The sequence below is a fragment of the Cyprinodon tularosa genome, unplaced genomic scaffold (genome assembly GCF_016077235.1).
Source record: "Cyprinodon tularosa strain WSP-4 unplaced genomic scaffold, ASM1607723v1 ctg382, whole genome shotgun sequence".
In the NCBI taxonomy this organism is placed as follows: domain Eukaryota; kingdom Metazoa; phylum Chordata; class Actinopteri; order Cyprinodontiformes; family Cyprinodontidae; genus Cyprinodon; species Cyprinodon tularosa.
This window is the reverse complement of record NW_024039099.1, coordinates 516,990-534,927: the sequence shown is the minus strand read 5'-3', so window position 1 is coordinate 534,927 and position 17,938 is coordinate 516,990. Positions and strand designations below refer to the sequence as shown.

General features: G+C 41.1%; 2 protein-coding genes across 10 annotated transcripts in view; both read left to right on the top strand.

Annotated features, from left to right (window-relative positions):
- Positions 1-17,938, top strand: part of hoxb3a (homeobox B3a) — a 79,905-nt gene that overhangs the window by 32,865 nt on the left and 29,102 nt on the right. For 3 of the 8 annotated variants that reach the window (XM_038297105.1, XM_038297118.1, XM_038297103.1), the window contains exons 2-3: positions 6,773-6,861; positions 7,398-7,795. The gene's annotated coding sequence lies outside the window, so the exon portion shown is untranslated. Of the gene's footprint in view, positions 1-6,772; positions 6,862-7,397; positions 7,796-16,136; positions 16,543-17,230; positions 17,369-17,938 lie in introns of those variants that run through there. The other 5 variants (XM_038297108.1, XM_038297111.1, XM_038297104.1 and 2 more) reach the window with 4 other exon arrangements.
- hoxb4a (homeobox B4a) lies at positions 1,948-14,072 on the top strand. 2 transcript variants are annotated; one of them, XR_005281814.1, is made up of 3 exons: positions 1,948-2,735; positions 4,085-5,129; positions 13,947-14,072. XR_005281814.1 is itself a non-coding variant. In XM_038297124.1 (2 exons), exons 1-2 carry the CDS (start codon positions 2,297-2,299, stop codon positions 4,384-4,386), a joined length of 741 nt encoding a protein of 246 aa, XP_038153052.1. In that variant the 5' UTR covers positions 1,948-2,296; the 3' UTR covers positions 4,387-5,404. The 2 variants fall into 2 exon arrangements, 1 of the variants encoding a protein (XP_038153052.1); XM_038297124.1 differs by lacking the exon at positions 13,947-14,072 and having other exon boundaries at positions 4,085-5,404.

The window sequence follows — 17,938 nt, the reverse complement described above, 5'->3', positions numbered from 1 at the left end:
GGAGAGGACAGCGTCTCTTTGTGCCAAGTTATTTGTCTCTTTCTTTTATAAAACTCTGCCTAAGACAGGCTGCTCAATGTTTACATCTGTGATCAAATTCTGTTGTTATTTATGAAAAAGGTGAACCCCATGCATTAGGAAATAACTTCTAAAGCAACTTTAATTGGTAATAAAAAACAAACCAAAAAAATACCCGTGAGATAGACTGCAGGCCTTTACTCTCAGCATAATAATAATAGTAATAATAATAATATTTTTTATTAAAGTATTATCATAACATTAACATTTATTAACTATTACATTAACCTTTTACGTTGTTTACAATGTTTTTTTTGCTTAACTGAGTTGAAATTAAATATAAAAAATTGCAAAAATTGATATTTATTTTTTTTCTATTTCCTTTTGTTAGAATGAAGATTTCATTGGATTTATATTCCGACGAAATTATTTATAATTTTTATAAATAGCTTGAAGGCTTGTTTATTTATTTCATGTGTTTTTGGTAAACGTTTATAAATAATCTTGGAAATGTGGAAGTTATTCTGGAGATTTCGGTTCAACCTGCGACCCCCCCTCCCCACATCCTCCCCCCCAGCCATAGACTTTATTCAGTTCAACAAAGAAACAAGAGGAGCATGTTCAATTCCAGCTGCTCGCTTTATCCTCGGCTTTTTAATCCGCGCCCTGAGGCCGCAGGAAGTTTGCGTTCATATTTAATCCACGCGCTCATGAGGTCAGGGGTCAAGGACATCTGTGATGAAGGAAAATCTGGATTTATGAAAACAACACATGAGCCCATGTCTTCTATATCTACCCTGTAGATCCGGATTTGTGTCAGAATGACTGAAAGCATCACAAATTCGCTTCTAGGGGAGTATATAGTGGATTTAAACACGACGGCAGCGACGGATTCACCGCAGCTCCTGCAAAGCTAGACGTCACAACAGGTTGCTGCTTCCTGTTTGACATTTTCTGATTTAAAAAAAGCATATTTCATGCAGATTTTGCTGTAGATTAAATTTGAAAATACAAAAAAATCGATTTTAGGGCTGCATATATTTGCTTTGTTAATTTAATTCTATATTTCCCCAAATGATCTGTCCTTACCGTGATGAAAAACCTGCTGATTCTGATTTTTAATACTTCACAGAGGGGAAATATTTATTTTAAAAAGTAGGGATTGTTTTCTCTTTGCTTTCTGTATTTAATTGATTCGGATATTTATTCGGGTTCCTGTTAATGTTTTTATTTCAGCAAAGGCTTTAAATTAAAAACATGATGCATAATTTATATTAATAGTATTTGTCACTTAAAATAAACTATGCTTGACTTTGCATTTATTTTGAATGTCTCTGGTTTCCAGATGATGTGCAGATGTACATCTGAAGGAAAAAGATAAACTTTTGAAGGTCTGTGTGAGATGAAAAAAAAAAGGTTTTGTTTCTCTGCTGGTTTTATCGACTTATGGAGAATAAAAAGGAGCTTCATCCAGTATTTTTCATGCAAAGTCAAAGGCGACCCCGGCTGAATCAGTAACTGAGGTGGAGCTGATTATTGGCTGAGTGCCTGTTGGAGCCGCATTGGGTTTTTTTTAAAGAAGGACACCGGTGCTGAACTCTCGCTCCTCATGCAAAGATTTTCTGGTGATTTAGGAGGCCGCGGAACCTGAATTACTTGATGAATTTTCTATCGATCCTAAACAAGCCAGATTAATCTCTGACACTGCTACTGGGTGGCGGTGCAGGAGGAGCAGGCCGGGCCTCTCTCCCACTCCCCGGTATTAGCGGAGGAGAAGAATTAGGGGAAAGAAAGTTGGCAAACAGCCTGTATGCACACAGAGAAAGGCGCAGGCGCCGTGAACTCCCCAGAGAACCTCTTCCAGCTACTTGTATTTTTCTTGAATTTTATTTAGAGTGTTTCATCAAACTCGTTTAATTTTTTTATTTTTATTTTTTTTATCATTCTTTGCATCAGTTCAGGCTGCGAGTGTGTTGATATGAGACCGCCAGCCATCAGAGAGAGGATGGAGGGAGAGGGTCTAATCAAAAACTCAGGTCATGTGACCATGCGCGTGCGGGAGCGCTGTATATGTTTAATTCCATTTCCTTATCCGGGGGTCCGACCGAAGGCTTCCCATTGGCTGGCTGTGGTCACGTGGAATCCTAACTTTGTTCACTTGACAGAAAAGTAGGAGGGTTCAAGTGAACAGGAATAACCGAAGACTAAAGGGATGACATATAAATTTTAGTTATATATCTTTTCCAGTCGGCGCAATTTCAGAAAAAGACTGAAATTAATGGCCATGAGCTCCTACTTGATCAACTCCAACTATGTTGATCCGAAGTTCCCACCCTGCGAGGAGTACTCACAGAGCGACTATCTGCCCAGTCACTCCCCGGACTATTACAGCTCACAGAGGCAGGAGCCCGCAGCGTTCCGGCCGGACTCCATCTACCACAGCGAGCACCACCCGGATCATCGTCACCAGCCACGGGTCGAGCCGCCGTACACGCCGTGTCAGCGCTCACCGCAACCTTCGGTAGTGACGTCCCCTCAGGGGCGCACCGCTCTGCCCACCGGGCTCCACACCACCCCCCTGTCGGAGCAGAGTCACCGCTGTGACTCGGTCACGCCGAGCCCACCTCCACCCTGCGGCCAAAGCGCTGCGTCCCCCGTCGGCGGTCGAAAGGACCCGGTGGTTTATCCGTGGATGAAGAAAGTGCATGTAAACATCGGTAAGAGCCGCATGGAAACTTTACCCCCCTCGCCTCTCCCCCCCCCCCCCTCGGTCTGCAGCGTAGAGCTGGCCGTGCAGACAGCTCGGTGTCCAAACCTCTGCGCCCTCCGCTCCGTTAGCAGCAGAGGAGTCGCTGCAGGGTTTAGATTTACGGTCGTCTGTTTGCAGGGTCAATATAATTACACCCTTCATAAATTTTTATTACACCTCTCAGCTGTGGTGTCTTTGGAAGTCTGATCTCAGGCTGCTCTGCCTTATGACAACTCAGTGCGAGCCCATAAGTTAGCTTTTATACGCTGGTAATTCGACTTTAAGTGGTGCGGCTGTATAAACGGAGGACTCCAGCCTCACGTCTCTCTCGCTCTTCCGGGGAAAGGAAAGTTTTATGGCAGATGAAATATTCATGTTTATAGAGCCGGCCGTAAAACACTAATGTGAAAGTGAACAGCGGCTTCTCCCGGCATGTTTAAACTGGCTTTGCAGTCTATTGCTCTGTAATCTGAGCGCTCATCGCTCAACAGTAAAATATCAGATCTGCAAAGTCATAGGAATGTTTTTCCTCCATAAAATGGATTTAGAAACACCGACATTTATTATTTGGCTTGTTTGTTTTGTTGTTTCACTTCACCGCTGCGTCCAGTCTGGGATTTATTTATTTTCCCCAGATTTATTGAATAATTACTTTCTCAGCCATCCAGTAGCATCACCCCTGCTGCTGCTGAACCGCTCATCTCCCCACCTCCACCAAAAATCACCGCCTTTGTTTCCCATTAGTAAGAACACACAGAGAATGGCGGCATTCCTGCTCTCATCGGTGCAGTTTGCACAAGAAATAACCGAAAACGGCGGCGAACGGTATATGTTCAAGGTCTAAATTGGTGTTTGCTGGAAAAAAGCGTCTTATTTCCAAACGTTTTCTGTTTGAGGTTTGATCATAGCTGTTTCCTCATAACATCCAGTTGGGTAGTGTTGCTGTCGGCGGGCCTTGCGTGTCATCTGGCAACATCTGGGCAACCGGATAGCCCAACAAAACACAAAAGGTCTGAGTCTGTGCGCGCTGCTAGACACGATGATCATTGTTTGGAAGCTGTCTGTGAATCAGCGGCTTATGCTTGTTGTTTATTCATCAAAAATAACACAGTAGTCCACAGAAACATTGCTCCAAATTTTTCAACAACTTATAAATGACTGTGGTCTGTTAGTTTATGAGCTCTTTCTAGTGTTTCCTTGAGGTTTAGTGTGAAATTCAGACCCAGTAAACATGTCGCCAGGCCTTATGGCGGCTCTGTTGTATTTACTGGCTGATGTTTGGCTTTTTTAATGCCCCATTCCTTTGTTCTTCCACAGTCAATTCCAATTACTCGGGTGGAGAGCCGAAGCGCTCCCGGACAGCTTATACGCGCCAGCAGGTTCTGGAGCTGGAGAAGGAGTTCCACTACAACCGCTACCTGACCAGGAGGCGCAGGGTAGAGATTGCGCACACGTTGTGCCTGTCAGAGCGTCAGATTAAGATCTGGTTCCAGAACCGGAGGATGAAATGGAAGAAGGACCACAAGCTGCCCAACACAAAAGTCCGCTCCGGGACCAACAGCACCTCAGGTTCTCAGACTATGCCCGTTTCTCAGAGCCGCTCCTCCGGACCTCTATAGTACCTCTCTATAGTTAGCTTTGTTTTCTCGGCTTCTAGACTGAAAACTGAAGGAGTGACCCATCAGAAGCTCCGGGAATAAACACTTTGGACAGGAATACGAACTCACTTCTTGAGAAGAAAGAAAGACCAGTCATTGCATACAGCTGGACTCCCACTGATTTGATCCGTTAACAATGTTTTCTTTTCTTTTATGTTGGATTGGGGGGGGGGGGGTCTTGTGAATCTGTGCAGGAGAAGAACGCACAGACGTGTCAGAACCAAGAACACTAGAGCTACACATTCCAGCTGTTCGCCTTCCATATTCCTATCAAACTTTACATCTTCTGTTTTTTTTCTCCCTTTCACTTACTCTTCCAGTGTGACGTCATCCCTACCATGCGTCGCTCAGAGGATATATCGGTTTGAATCTTTCCCTGCTTTTACTTTCTTTTCTTCTCCTCTCTGAGACGTTTTTTTTTCTTTTCTTTCAGAACATCCTCGTTTCCATGTTTAATCACACCGAACCCAGGAGCCATTCTTCATGTTTTCAGTGCAGGATACAAAGCAAAGGGGTGACTCTGCCAACTACCCCGCCCCCCTCAGACCAATACCCCCCCCTAGCACCACCACCCTTATAAAAAATGAACTGTCGCTTCCTCCAATGCGCGCACTCCACCCCCATGCACAGGGCGTAAAAACAGAAAGCAGCATCATGTAGCCCTGCTCGTGCCTGCAGTGTTCAAACAGAACATGTATCCGCAGGTAGAAGCCGACAGGCGGGTCGCTTCAACGCTGCTAGAAGTTTGAACTCGGTTTTCATGACTTGCTTGTTGGCAGAATGTGGATTTTAAACATGTTATTTTTGAAGTCAGTATTGATTGATAAACGGTTCTCTGTTGGCTTTGCTTAGACTGGTGTGGAAGGTAACTGGTCCGGTTATGATGTTCTACATGCTGCAGGCGCTGCCTATATATAAATAAGTATTTTCCAGCTCATACTAAATATGGAAGTTGCCCACAAGACATTAATAATCACACTGCAAAAAACGGAATTCTAAATAAGTAAATTTTTCTTAACATAAGTGCATTTCTTCTTGAATTGAGGAGGAAAGGGAAACAATTTACATTTAAAATAAGAAAAAAATTGCATTGTCTTATTTCAAGTGCATATTAACTAATTATCTTATTTTAAGTGTAAAAATCCTCATATTAAGGTTAAAAACACTAAATTTAAGCCATGTTTACCTATTTCCAGCTCGCTTTTGCAGTGCACACCAAATCATCGTACAAACTGTACAAAACACAGCACTAAATAATGTATTACTTATTACCTCAATTGTAAATAATATATATATCTATAAATATATATACTATGTTTTATGGTATATTATATATATATATATGTTTGTTATTTCTGCTTGTTTATGAAGTGACCGGTTTTCAGGCTTTTAATGACACGAAGAGGTAAAACTCAGCTCCATTCTTTCATTTTATGTTGGATTTAAACAGAATATGTCATCTAAGGATTTTTTTAAGCTAATATGGGTCATATTATTCAATACAGGGTAATTTGTTTATTTCCCCTAATTTTACCATCGTATTCTTTTATTTTTCCACATCTGATTTTTTTTTTTATTCCCCCGCTATGATCTGATTCTACAAATGTTTGGAAACAGATGCTGTCTCCCTTGAACATGTGTTACCAACCGATGCTCCTCTCTGTTCATCCAGTGTCAAGCTTTATGTTCTGTGTAAATAGACCAGAAATATAAATAAACGACTGAACGTGTAATTTTTCCAGTTTATTCAATTTTTTCTTTTTTTCTTATAAATCGGGACCATCACCTGTAGGGTCGTTGTTGCTTCCTGTTTGTTGCGGGATGGAATTTATATTGTTAGATTTAGATTTTACCCCTTTTTTCAGAAAAAAAAACTTTATTTTTTTTTCTTTTCTCATCCCCTCTTATAGGGTTTAAGCGCTGGGATAATTATTTGTCCCATTCTAAATAATTTTATATAATCCAAGTGTTGGTTTTTGCCTGCAAAGCTGTCTGCAGAGATGATGTGGCTGCGATGATTTATCTGTTCCGGCCAGGAGTGATCCTGCTACATTACATCCTGTAATCTCATTTTAAATCACAAGCCCTCTTTCCGTTTTTCTCCGGTTCTCCACCTAATTTACCAGAAGCTCCAACGCGCGGCTCTAACGCAGCTTGGACATGTATGTCCCTCCTCCCCCCCAAACAACATAGATCTTCTATTCCCTCAGCCTAAAAGCGCAGAAAAAAATATATTTGAGCGCTTAAACGGGTTTAATTTTGTAGATTTAACCTCACCCATCTATATATGTTGGAGCAGTATTATGTACACACGTTTTTCTTTTTCTAATTTTTTTTTTTTTTTCAGACATTACGGAAAAGGAACGGGCCGGTGCAATAGCTCAAGCCTTGACAACCAAATAGATAATCAACAAGACGAATGGCTTCTTTTGGGAGGTGCGGCTCTCGTATTAATTTTCATTTTCTTTTCTTTGAGCATGTATCGAAAATGGAGAACAATATGAAGGGGAACGAGAAATAGCATTCCTCTCGGTGAACTTTAAACAAAAAGACTCTGCCCCCCAAATTGGTGCGTTCAGGCACAAAGAAGATTCCAAGATCCTCTATTTGTTGCCTGATATGATATATGATATATATATCATATGATATATATATATATATATATATATATATATATATATATATATATATATATATATATATATATATATATATATATATATATATATATATATATATATATATATATATATATATATATATATATATATATATATATATATATATATATGGGGTGGGGTGTGAATGGAGCAGATTTCCACACCCACCCACGGCAGAGGTGTCCACTGCCATTATGTACTTGCCAGGACAGAAAGGACAGCACTGCGAGAAAAATGTGAAAATTATTCAAGAACAAATCATTAATCATTGGCTCGCGTTTAAACGCGTCTTCTTCTTCTATTGTCATTCAGCAGCTCCACACAAGACCCCTTATGCCAGGAGAGAGGGAGGGCAAAGTGCACATAGACCCAGGAAAAAGAAAAAGAAGACGTCTCAGAAGACACTTGGAAGACCCCCCCCCCCTACCACCAACACCACTACCCCCGCCTTTCAAACTTCCTCCTCTTAAAATACAGACTAACACACATAGATATCCACACACACACAAACCTCCCCTCAGTGGACATCAAGCAGCTATTTTTAAATCCCACAAATCAGCCCATAAAAAGAAGAAAAGTTTTTGTGTTTGTTAATGATGAGAACAAGAGCTCAGGAGAGAAACTCCAGGCCAGCAGTCAGAAGCCGTCACAGTGCAAGACAAGGAGGAGAAGAAAAGATGGCCTCCAGGCTCCTGGAAGCTGCGACAAAGGTAGGAGACCTCAGGCTTTAGTCAGGGTTTTGGTTTCTCTTGGATGGATGCTGCAGTTTTATTACTCTAAAGCAACAAAGTGCATTAATTCCTGTGTGTGGTATGTTGAATGAAGTGTGTGAGTTTGTGTATCTGGGGGTGTTTTTGTGCTGCTTGAGGGTTATATCTTTAAAATGTGCTTTAAAATCTGCTTTAGCTTAAATCTTTCCCATTTGCTGCTGCGCATTTATCTGTTTTTTGTGTCCAAAAAGGTTCTTTTTTTCTCACATTCATCTTGGATTTATGCGTATAAGATGCTGTTGAGATAAACTCTCCAAAAAATAAACTAAAGCTCATTTGGAGCCCTTTCCTCATAGTTTTAGGTTTTAGGCATTGTTCTTTAGTTTATTTATTTTTTTTTCTGGGTGCAAACAGGGTCACAGATGCCAGAACATGAAAAATAGTTCAGGCGGTAAGGGGGTTGCAGGGGAGGCGGGGTCTTGGAAAAGAAAAATTAAAACAACGCAGTGAGCCCTGGTTAATGGAAACTCGCACTGCTGCGCTTCAGATCCAATTTAGCTGGGAAACAAATAATTTTGCAGGTCTTTGTAAATGAATTGGCTGCCGGGCGCTTCCAGGTCTTCCGTTTATCTGCTGATCCGTGCAGCAGCAGCAGCCTCAGGAAGCGCACTCACTGCTGCCTGACCTCTTCACAGATCAATCTTACAGGAATCAAAGCACAGCGGATCTGAGCTGGAGCTTGTAGGCCGTCACGTGACGCTTTTCATGGAAAGGATGCAGAAATATCAGCCAAACAATTTAGTGGTCAAGTTTTTTTTTTTAGGGGGGGGGGGTAAACAAACAAACGAAAAGTAACAATAACAAAAAAAGAAACTGAGATCTTGCAGCGACAGCAGGAAGCTAAACTGAAAGGGTTCAACCAGGGGACAAGTTTTTCTGACCGATGAGGTCCACTGGCTCTGAAGCCAGAGGCTGACCCGCAGTCACCCCCTGCCCGATTCCTACCTTACCTCCCCCGCGCCATCCACCTACCTGCCCCCGCCTCTCTGGCCCCCCTTGACCTCACCAGACGGCTAGACCCTCCGCTCCCTCGGACATTCCCAGACCTTTGGAGCCCAAGGGCCACTTTGTCATAACAGGCAAAGTTCAGAGCTCTGGAAGCCAGGCTGACTGTGGCATATTTTCTCCCACACAGACTGATAGAACCCCATGGGCAGAGCCCTGGTGTGAGACTGCAAGTTACCTTCATTTGAACACAACAAGAAACATCACAAATAACAGACTTTAAAAGATGTCTAAAAGTCTTAATTTCTTGGGGGTTCTTGGACAGGATTTGTTTTTACCAGGCTGTGGGATAGAAGCTGGACAGAAACTAACTTTTGTTTATAAAGAGCAATAAAAACAGCACATGATAGATCTATAGTAAATAGAAATGTCCTGTTGGAATGTATGTGGAGGAATCGTGTCGGCTAAGATAACTATCAGTGATATAAATATAATTCAATAATTCAATTCAGTTAACTTTTATAGCCTCAAGTCACAACACACTTCATCTCAAGGCACTTTCCAGTTCAACCAGATCATCCAGTCAGATTGATTCATCGACTCATTGACTCTTCAGCAATCCCTCACACTAAGCATGCTTGTAGCGACAGTGGAGAGGAAAAACTCCCTTTGAACAGGAAGAAACCTCCAGCAGAACCAGGCTCAGTGTGAGCGGCCATCTGCTGAGGCCCACTGGGGTTCAAGGAGACAGAAGCAGACATAGAAAAAGAAGCATAGATACAAAAGGCAACTGTCAACCAGCTCCACAGGCGGCCCCGTCCAGGAAACACACAGCCAGGCAGACGAGCTCCGAGCCAGCTCCCATGTCAGAGGATGAAGAGAGCACATCCAGTTAGTCACAGTCAGAGAAACAGGACTACACTGGAAAACAGGCCAAGCTCCAACATCTAGAAACAAAGGTGTTGATGGCAGCAGCACAGCTGATATTTCTCTCCAGGATGGAGTCACAGCCAAACAGGAACAGACCAGATGAAGCTACTATGAGAAAAAGCAGAGAGAGCAGAACGTTAGAGATTGAACTAACAGATTCTGCAGAGTGGGAGAATAGAGATAGAATGAAGCAGAATGATGAAAAAGGGGTCCCTATGTCCTCCAGCAGTCTAAGCCTATAACATGCTATGTGATGCCAGATGCTTAGTCTGTGAGAAAAGATGTTAAGAAGTTTCAAAGAATAAGTAAAATCTACAACCCACATGCAGCTGTTACTCTGCTTACCAGTTGGTGGCAGTAATGAACCTGAAGGTAGTTTGCTAATTTCCATTTAAGAGCAGGAAGAGGAAGAACACACACAAAAAAAAACTCAACATACATCACATTTCATATCTACCATGGCATAGTGGAGCAATTTAACGATGAAAAGAACAATTTTCTTGTTTAAAGCTACATATTTACGAGTAAAAACTCACACATTTATTAAATGAAAACATACAAATACGAGACAAAAAGTAACAAATTAACAAGAAAAAACACGAAAATTTAGAGGAAAAAGTATGAAATTTGCCAGTTTTAAACGTACATTTACAGAACAGTGAGAGATTTTAATACACATTAAAATACTACATGCAAAAGCATTAGCAATGGAATGAATTCTGGGTTATGCTCAAAAACCGTCGTCTGCATGTGTGTCGCAGTTAACGCAGATATGCCCCCCGCCACCCCCTTCCGCAGACACTCTGATGCACCTCTGCAAAACTGTAGGTGAGCGCTGACAGTGCCCCTGATAGTGTCGCAGGGAGGAGAGAAAGCAGGCCTCTGATTGGTCAATTCTACACCTGCTCTACATTATTCATAGTTCCTGTTTGATACCTAATGGCAGAAACTCTGGCTGTAGTGCCGTCCATAGCGCCGGGCACCTCTCGGACACTATCCCAGACACCGTGCAGGACGCTAGTTTGTAGCTCTGTGCGATGGTCTATTGGTTTGCACCCGAAGCCAAAACACACAGCGCCACGGCCAGTCTATGGCGAAAACACTCAAGGATGAAACGTGTGTCATTCGGCGTGGATGAGGGGTTGTAGGCGGCTAACAAGCTCAAACCGACACACAGACACCCACAATCCTAGCTAGTTCCTGATTGCCTCTGTTGCGTTGTGGCGTTGAATAACACAGCGCAGATCATGCTTCAATATTGGGCATAAATCAAAAATATCTGCATCATATCTGCGACAAGCTAACTGACACACTGCTGAGGGAGGATAACCAGCCCTTAAGATGGTACAATGGCCTCCTGATGGAAGTTTTTACAGTAAAAATTAATGTTAAGATAAATATGAATGTTTATAATTTGTACATTTGCATGTTTTTTTTCCGTAACTTTAAGCGTTATTCTCATAATTTTTCTACCTTTTCCTACTAAATTTGGATCTTTACAATCTCATAAACTTATGTTTTTTTATTCTCATAAATATGACACTTAATACATATTGCTGAGTTTTCAGTGTTATGCTTTTTTTTTTTCTTGCTTCTCGTTTTCTGGTTTAATGGTAGGTGGTGAATTACTGCCACCAACTGGTAAGGAGTGTAACAGCTCCTTCAGGGGGTGTTACATTTTTTATTTGTACCTGTACATTTTTGGTCAGTTATTCATAAAGTTGTAATTTTTTTACTCGCCAGTTTGTTATTTTACCAAAGAACTTTGGATTTTTACAGATAAATGTGCAGTCTGTACTTCTTTTGTTGGAAATTTGTAAATCTGATTTTTTTATAGCATCTGAAATTTTTCTCACAGATGAAACTTCTCTCTTTGTTGAAGAGGAAAATTTACAGATCTTAAATGTACTCAGGTTAGTGATTTACATTTAAGTTTAAATGATATTTGCACCATACATTTGTCTTTGCATCAATCATATGGTGAGATGGTAAAACAAAGCTACACAGATGTTAAACCATGGCTTCTGACCATATATGGAGTCCAGGATTATTTGGATTATATGGACCAACCTATCAGGACATTTGTAGACATAACCTAATTTAGGAAGATAAAACATTTTTTTTTTAGCTTTCTGTGAGATCCACTTTGTGCTACAAGGTTTTTTAGTCACAAAGTGAGCATCTTTTGTTAGGATATAATATGATACAGAATAAATAATTTGCTGATGAGAATTATAGATGTTACTTTCATACAGAAAACCAAAGAACAACAGAAACATGTAGGCGATGAGCTGCATTGTAAACAAGAAGACTCTGCAGACCCCCTGCCTAGTTCTGTCACATCACTGTGACTTGAAGGAAGGAGGCAGGGAGTCAGCCGGCAGGTGAAGGGGGAGCATGCTCTCTGCCTGTTGGGATAATCTGCTCCTGATGAAGCTTTTAACAACAGCTGCAAACATGAAGCTAAATGCTGCAGGAGCTCACTCGATGCACGCGGCCACTGTCTTGCACGTCAGACTTTATGCACGGGTAAAGGGATGTAGCTGCTCAGGTGACTCCTGTGTTGAGTTCTAGGAAGGCAGAATGAATTCCGATCGCCTCTCGCTCCCACACACGCTGATCTTTGGCCCACAGTGTCTCGTAGTGGTTTGCTAATTATCAGACAAATCGCCCGCATTTCCTCCCCCTATGGCTCGTTGCATCCACGCGGTGCCAGAGAAATTTATTATTCTGGAGAGCGCGAGGAGCTGAGGAGGTCAGAGCCCAGGCGCGCGTGCTGCAGGAGAAGGTCTTCACTGAGATATATGGCAGAGAGTGGCTGTGGATGTGTGCGCAGAAGAGAGAGGCTCTGGGAGATTTTTAAAAGCTCTCATCTATTAAGCATTAAAAAGCTGGAGTCAGATAATGGCTGCCAAGTGCAACAGGCGCGTGCACAGCTTCTTTGAGGAGGCCGCTCTGTTGGGCTGTTCCGTATTTCATGTTTCTAGGTGATTAAAGAGAGGCGGACTGTTCGAACCAGTTCATTCCGCATCAGATCCCAGTTTGACACAGATTGAAATAATGTGCATTTTGGTCTCTTCTCCTTCTTTTAACATCATATATTCTCGTGCAATCAAAGCTGAAGCTGAGACCTGAACTGGTTTGTTATAACACTGTTACATGTGAGTGATAAATATGCTTCTGTGGCCTGAATGACTAATAATGGAGCATTAGCCCTCTGAGCGTGTTGGTGTTACTGGATTAACCTTCTCTTCTGTGCATGTTTCACAGCATCCTTACAGTCTGGCTGGAATTAGAGGATGCATTCTGCTTATCATCATATATTTAGGCATCGTCTTTGCGCTTTTTGATTGGCCAAATTAATACAATATTAAGAAGACAATTTAAGGAGCTCTTTGCTAAAGAGAAAAGCTTAAAGAGCCCTCTTTAAATCAAACTAAGGGTAAAACTGACCTTCAGGAAGTTTCTGTGGAGTAGATTAGGTATAGGATGTTGAATGCTCTGATATAAAGTTAACAATGACAACATTTTTGAATCTATTGACTGAGCCGCGCATCTCTAAATACAGCGCAACCAGATTAAAAAACACTAATGAGGAATTATTTTTCATTTCAGTAATGGACCATGTGGGATTTAAAAAATATCCACCACAAATCTAAAGCTGTTGAATTGTTTTCAGGGAGGTTATTACCTATTTGATTGCTCTGTTTTACTTAGCGGAGGAATAGTGACTGGGATCTATAAGCAGACCAACTGATGCAAGAGGACCTTAGAAGGAATCCAGGAAATTAACATGTTTAAACCGTCTCTCCAACAATGCAAAGTTTCTTCAAGAGTGACAAAAAAGATTTTTTTTTACTGCAAATTTTCCATCCCTTTGAAAAGAAAGACAGAAAAGGAAAATAAATTAGGTTTAGATAAAATAATACTGATAATAATGTGTGGTCGCTGTTCCGGTCATCCTTTTTTTCACAAAGAAACGTTTTTGCTGCGTCTATTTATTTAAAGCGCAGTTAATTATTGATGGAACCAACCTGATTGAATTCTACTAAGGCTCACAGATAAACGAAGTGGATATATATATATATATATATATATATATATATATATATATATATATATATATATATATATATATATATATAAAAGTACAGATTTAAGTACATATATACTGCAAAAACTTTAATTCTAAATAAGCATTTTTTTGTATCCGCAGGTAGAAGCCGACAGGCGGGTCGCTTCAACGCTGCTAGAAGTTTGAACTCGGTTTTCATGACTTGCTTGTTGGCAGAATGTGAATTTTAAACATCTTATTTTTGAAGTCAGTATTGATTGATAAACGGTTCTCTGTTGGCTTTGCTTGGTGTGGAAGGTAACTGGTCCGGTTATGAAACACAGAAGTATTTTTCACACTAAATAAGGAAGATGCCCACAAAACATTAATAATCACACTGCAAAACACTTAAGTCTTTCTTAAAATAAGTGCATTTTTCCATGAGTTGAGGAGATAAGTGAGAACCTTTGCTAGTGGAAATAGAGAATACACAGAATACTCTTATTTAGAGTGCATATTATGTAACAATCTTATTCTAAGGGTAAAAATACTAATTCCATTAGCAAAAGATCTTATTTACCTGCTGAAATTAAGGATAAATACACTTATTCTTAGATTTTTTTTGCAGTGTATATATATATATATATATATATATATATATATATATATATATATATATATATATATATATATATATATACTGCAAAAAATCTAAGATTAAGTGCATTTACCCTTAGATAAGCTGAATTATTAGAATTAGAATTAGAATTATTGTTTTCTTGTCATTCCAGCTTAATGTGGGTTTAAATCCATCTTTATTCTATTATATTGTTTTTTTCGCTCTCAGAGATTTATTTGATGCTTCAGATTTAAGATTTTCTGATCAAAAATTAAATTGTTGTTTTTGTTTTTCTTCATATCCCGGCTAATATATTCCATCGATTGTTTATCTTTATCTCACTATTCCTTTTAAATGTAACAAACCACAGGAGTTTAATCTGATTTAGGGAGGCTGAAGGAAAAGCACGTTGCGCGGTGATATTTTCGGCTCCTAAAACCTTCCACTGCTTTGACCTTGAAGGGTTTGTTTCTCTGCTCCCATCACAGGTTAACGGGCTCAGCCTCTCGGCGTTTTTCTTCAGGTCTCGCGCTCTATTGTTCTGCCTGCAGAGGCTCGAGCGCCAGAAGGGATCCAGGGTCCTTTTGTTGGCCTCTGGTTCCCTTTTGCCTCCTCGGTGTCCTTCTCTCTCTCTGTTAATCTGACATACTGTCTTTGTTTCACTTTCTTTCCTTCTCAGCTGCTGTTTCTTTTTTTTTTTTCTTTACCAAATTTCCCTCACCCACATAAACACACCTCTATATCTGTAGAAATCATTCTTAGCAGAATACATGCCGGAAAGCGATTTTGTGGGAGATTTTACTTTCAAACAAAAGACTTTGATTTATTTCAGAGGAATAGACTAAAGGAAATAAATGACATTTAAAAGCTGCTTTTTAGTCATTCTAAAAATGAGTTTATGATATTTTCTTCTTTCCACCTCGAATGGTAAAAATCTGAAAGCCTCCGTTTTACCTACTTTAACATTTTATGTTATTTTATTTATTTTCATATCTCGGGATTTTTATTATTGTTATTTTTATTATTCAGTTTTGCTTAAATTGACATCGGGAAAAAAACAGCTTAATTATTGCCGCTGTGTCAAGTAAAAAGTTGCCTATAATTTCCTTTACTAGAACCATACTTATAAAGAAATCGGGTTCAGAAGGGATCATTTAAAAGTAGAGCGACGGAAAATATTCATAGGTCTAAAAATATATTTTAAATAACTTCATTTACCCTTAAATTGGTAAATAAAAACGCATCTGTTGTCGAATTAAATCTTTGTTCCCATAAAGTAAGATAGTTAGGTACTGTGCATTTGAAATAGCCGTTATTTTAATTAGTAAATCGGTCTACCTGCTCAAATCAAGGGAAGATAAAACTACTGAATAAAAATTGAATTATTTTGCAGACAGAGATGATTGGAATGCAAGCGATCATTTTACTAACGAAAAAACTCACTGGTGGTGATCGTTTAAAAAAATTATTATAATTTTTATTTGCCAAATTTATCTCACAGTTTAAATCTAAAAGCCGAAGGTGAGCACAGAGCTCTGCCTTTGTTTTCTCTTTTTTTCCCATTTCATTTTTGTCCCAAACTGTGTGCATGTATGCGGGTGGGTCCCAGGCACGGAAAGACTCATGGTTGCACCCCCCACCCCCCCAGACCCCCGCCATGGCCACCACGTCATGTGCTTCATTAAATAATTAATGCAGAGGTTGCAGAAGCGATATGGATTCGCTGGGAATATAACGGACAGGATGTCGCTTTGCTCCAAGTGTGCGTGTGTGCCTGACGTGGAAAATTCAACTGTCCTTTAAAAAAAATATAGAGCCCCCCCCTCGGCAGCGGAGGAGGGGGGGGGGGAATGAAGAGAGAGAGAGAGAAAGAGAGAGAGGGGGGGAAGAAGAGAAGACACCGGGAAACGCCAACAGAGAGAGAGAGAGCAGGAGAAAAGTGAGAAGGAGGCTGCAATCAAACAAATTTGGACGGGTGTGCGTCTTGCGGGTCGCTGTGGACACCGGGAGTACTGCGGAAGGAACAGGGACTGCATGGGGGGAGAGCCCACTTCTTCTTCTTCTTCTTCTTCTTCCTGTGCGCCGCGCCGCCTTCGCCCGCATCCCACCCACTGAATCACGGGCTGTTCTAACAACTTGGTAAATATGCCCCCAAATCCTCATCTTTCGCCGTGTTTCCTCATGGTGCATGTGGCTGTCGTGTTGTTTACACATCACTCCCCCCCCCCTCCCTCCACACACACACACACTCACACACACACACCCGTCATCATCAGCCATTGTTTATAGGTGGAGGAGATACAGCAGCCTGCAATAATGGAGGGAGAAGTTAGCCGATGGCTGTTTCTATCTTGGATGTTCTTCTCCATCTTTCTCCCATCAGCTCCCGTTTGCCTCCACATCTCTCTATCCGCTGGAGTCTGCCCCCCCACCCCCCCCCCCACCCCCCCTTGCAGCCAGCTACTTCTCCTGATTTATAGTGAGGCAGGGTGTCAGCGTGCGGCCGCGGCTGCCATTGTGATTTTGTGAAGGAGAGCTGTTGTTTATGGCGCAGCCCGCGATAAATCATCAGTTCCAGCAGCGCTGGGGGGGGAAATGACGGCCGATGGAGCGATGATACAGCAGACGGAGGTGGAAGAAACGCTGCAGCTCTCTTACCTTCGCTCTGCTCCAGCTAAGTTGTTGCTGTGTTGCCCCCCCCCCTCAATCATTCACATACTTTCCCCCCATTTTTTCCCACTCTTGATTAATACTCTCGGTCTTCCCCATTTCCTCCATTGCTCTCGCCTACCTAATCAGCTTAGGTTCTTAAATTACTGCAGTGACCTATTAAAGGAAGCTGCTGAAATTTACTGCACAGAGAAGCAAACGACAGCAATCTCCAGGAAACTCTGCTTAACTCACCAACATGCAGGATAATTGTGCTAATATTGCTGCACAAGCTCAGCTAAACCTGCGAAGTGAGGTAAAAATGAGCTGTTGTCCAACTGGGGACATTAAGGTTTCTTCATATCTGTGCCATCCCATTTTAACAGACTATTCTCAAAGTTTATTTCACTTTCTTTTATTATTTCTGTTGTTTTTATTTCCCTGTTACTAATAGTGACTCCCTGTCAGACCGAGATGGAGCTTTTCACTATTATTTATGTCAACATCCAGTATCTTTGGTGTAGCTCAGCTCCTTTTGTCGGACTGCAAAAAAAATAAAAAATAAAAAATGCACGGAGGGTAAAATAATAATAGAAAAGGTGAAAAAAAGGACCCCCCCCCCCCCCCCCCCCGACCCCAATCGTTTCTTGTATTGTCTGTTTATTGGCTAATATTTCTATCCAGCACATGTGTGATCTGGTTCCATTTTTAGCCTGCTAGCAGAGCGAAATGGGGGCGGGAGTAATCATAATTTCATCGGCTAACCTCATAACTCACCGTGGAGCGCGTGATGCGTGTGTGTTGAGTGGGTGTGCAGAAGCAGGTGGTGCAAAGTCAGTGCAAAAACATCTAAAAGAAAGTAAAAAAAAAATCTTAAATTAAGTGT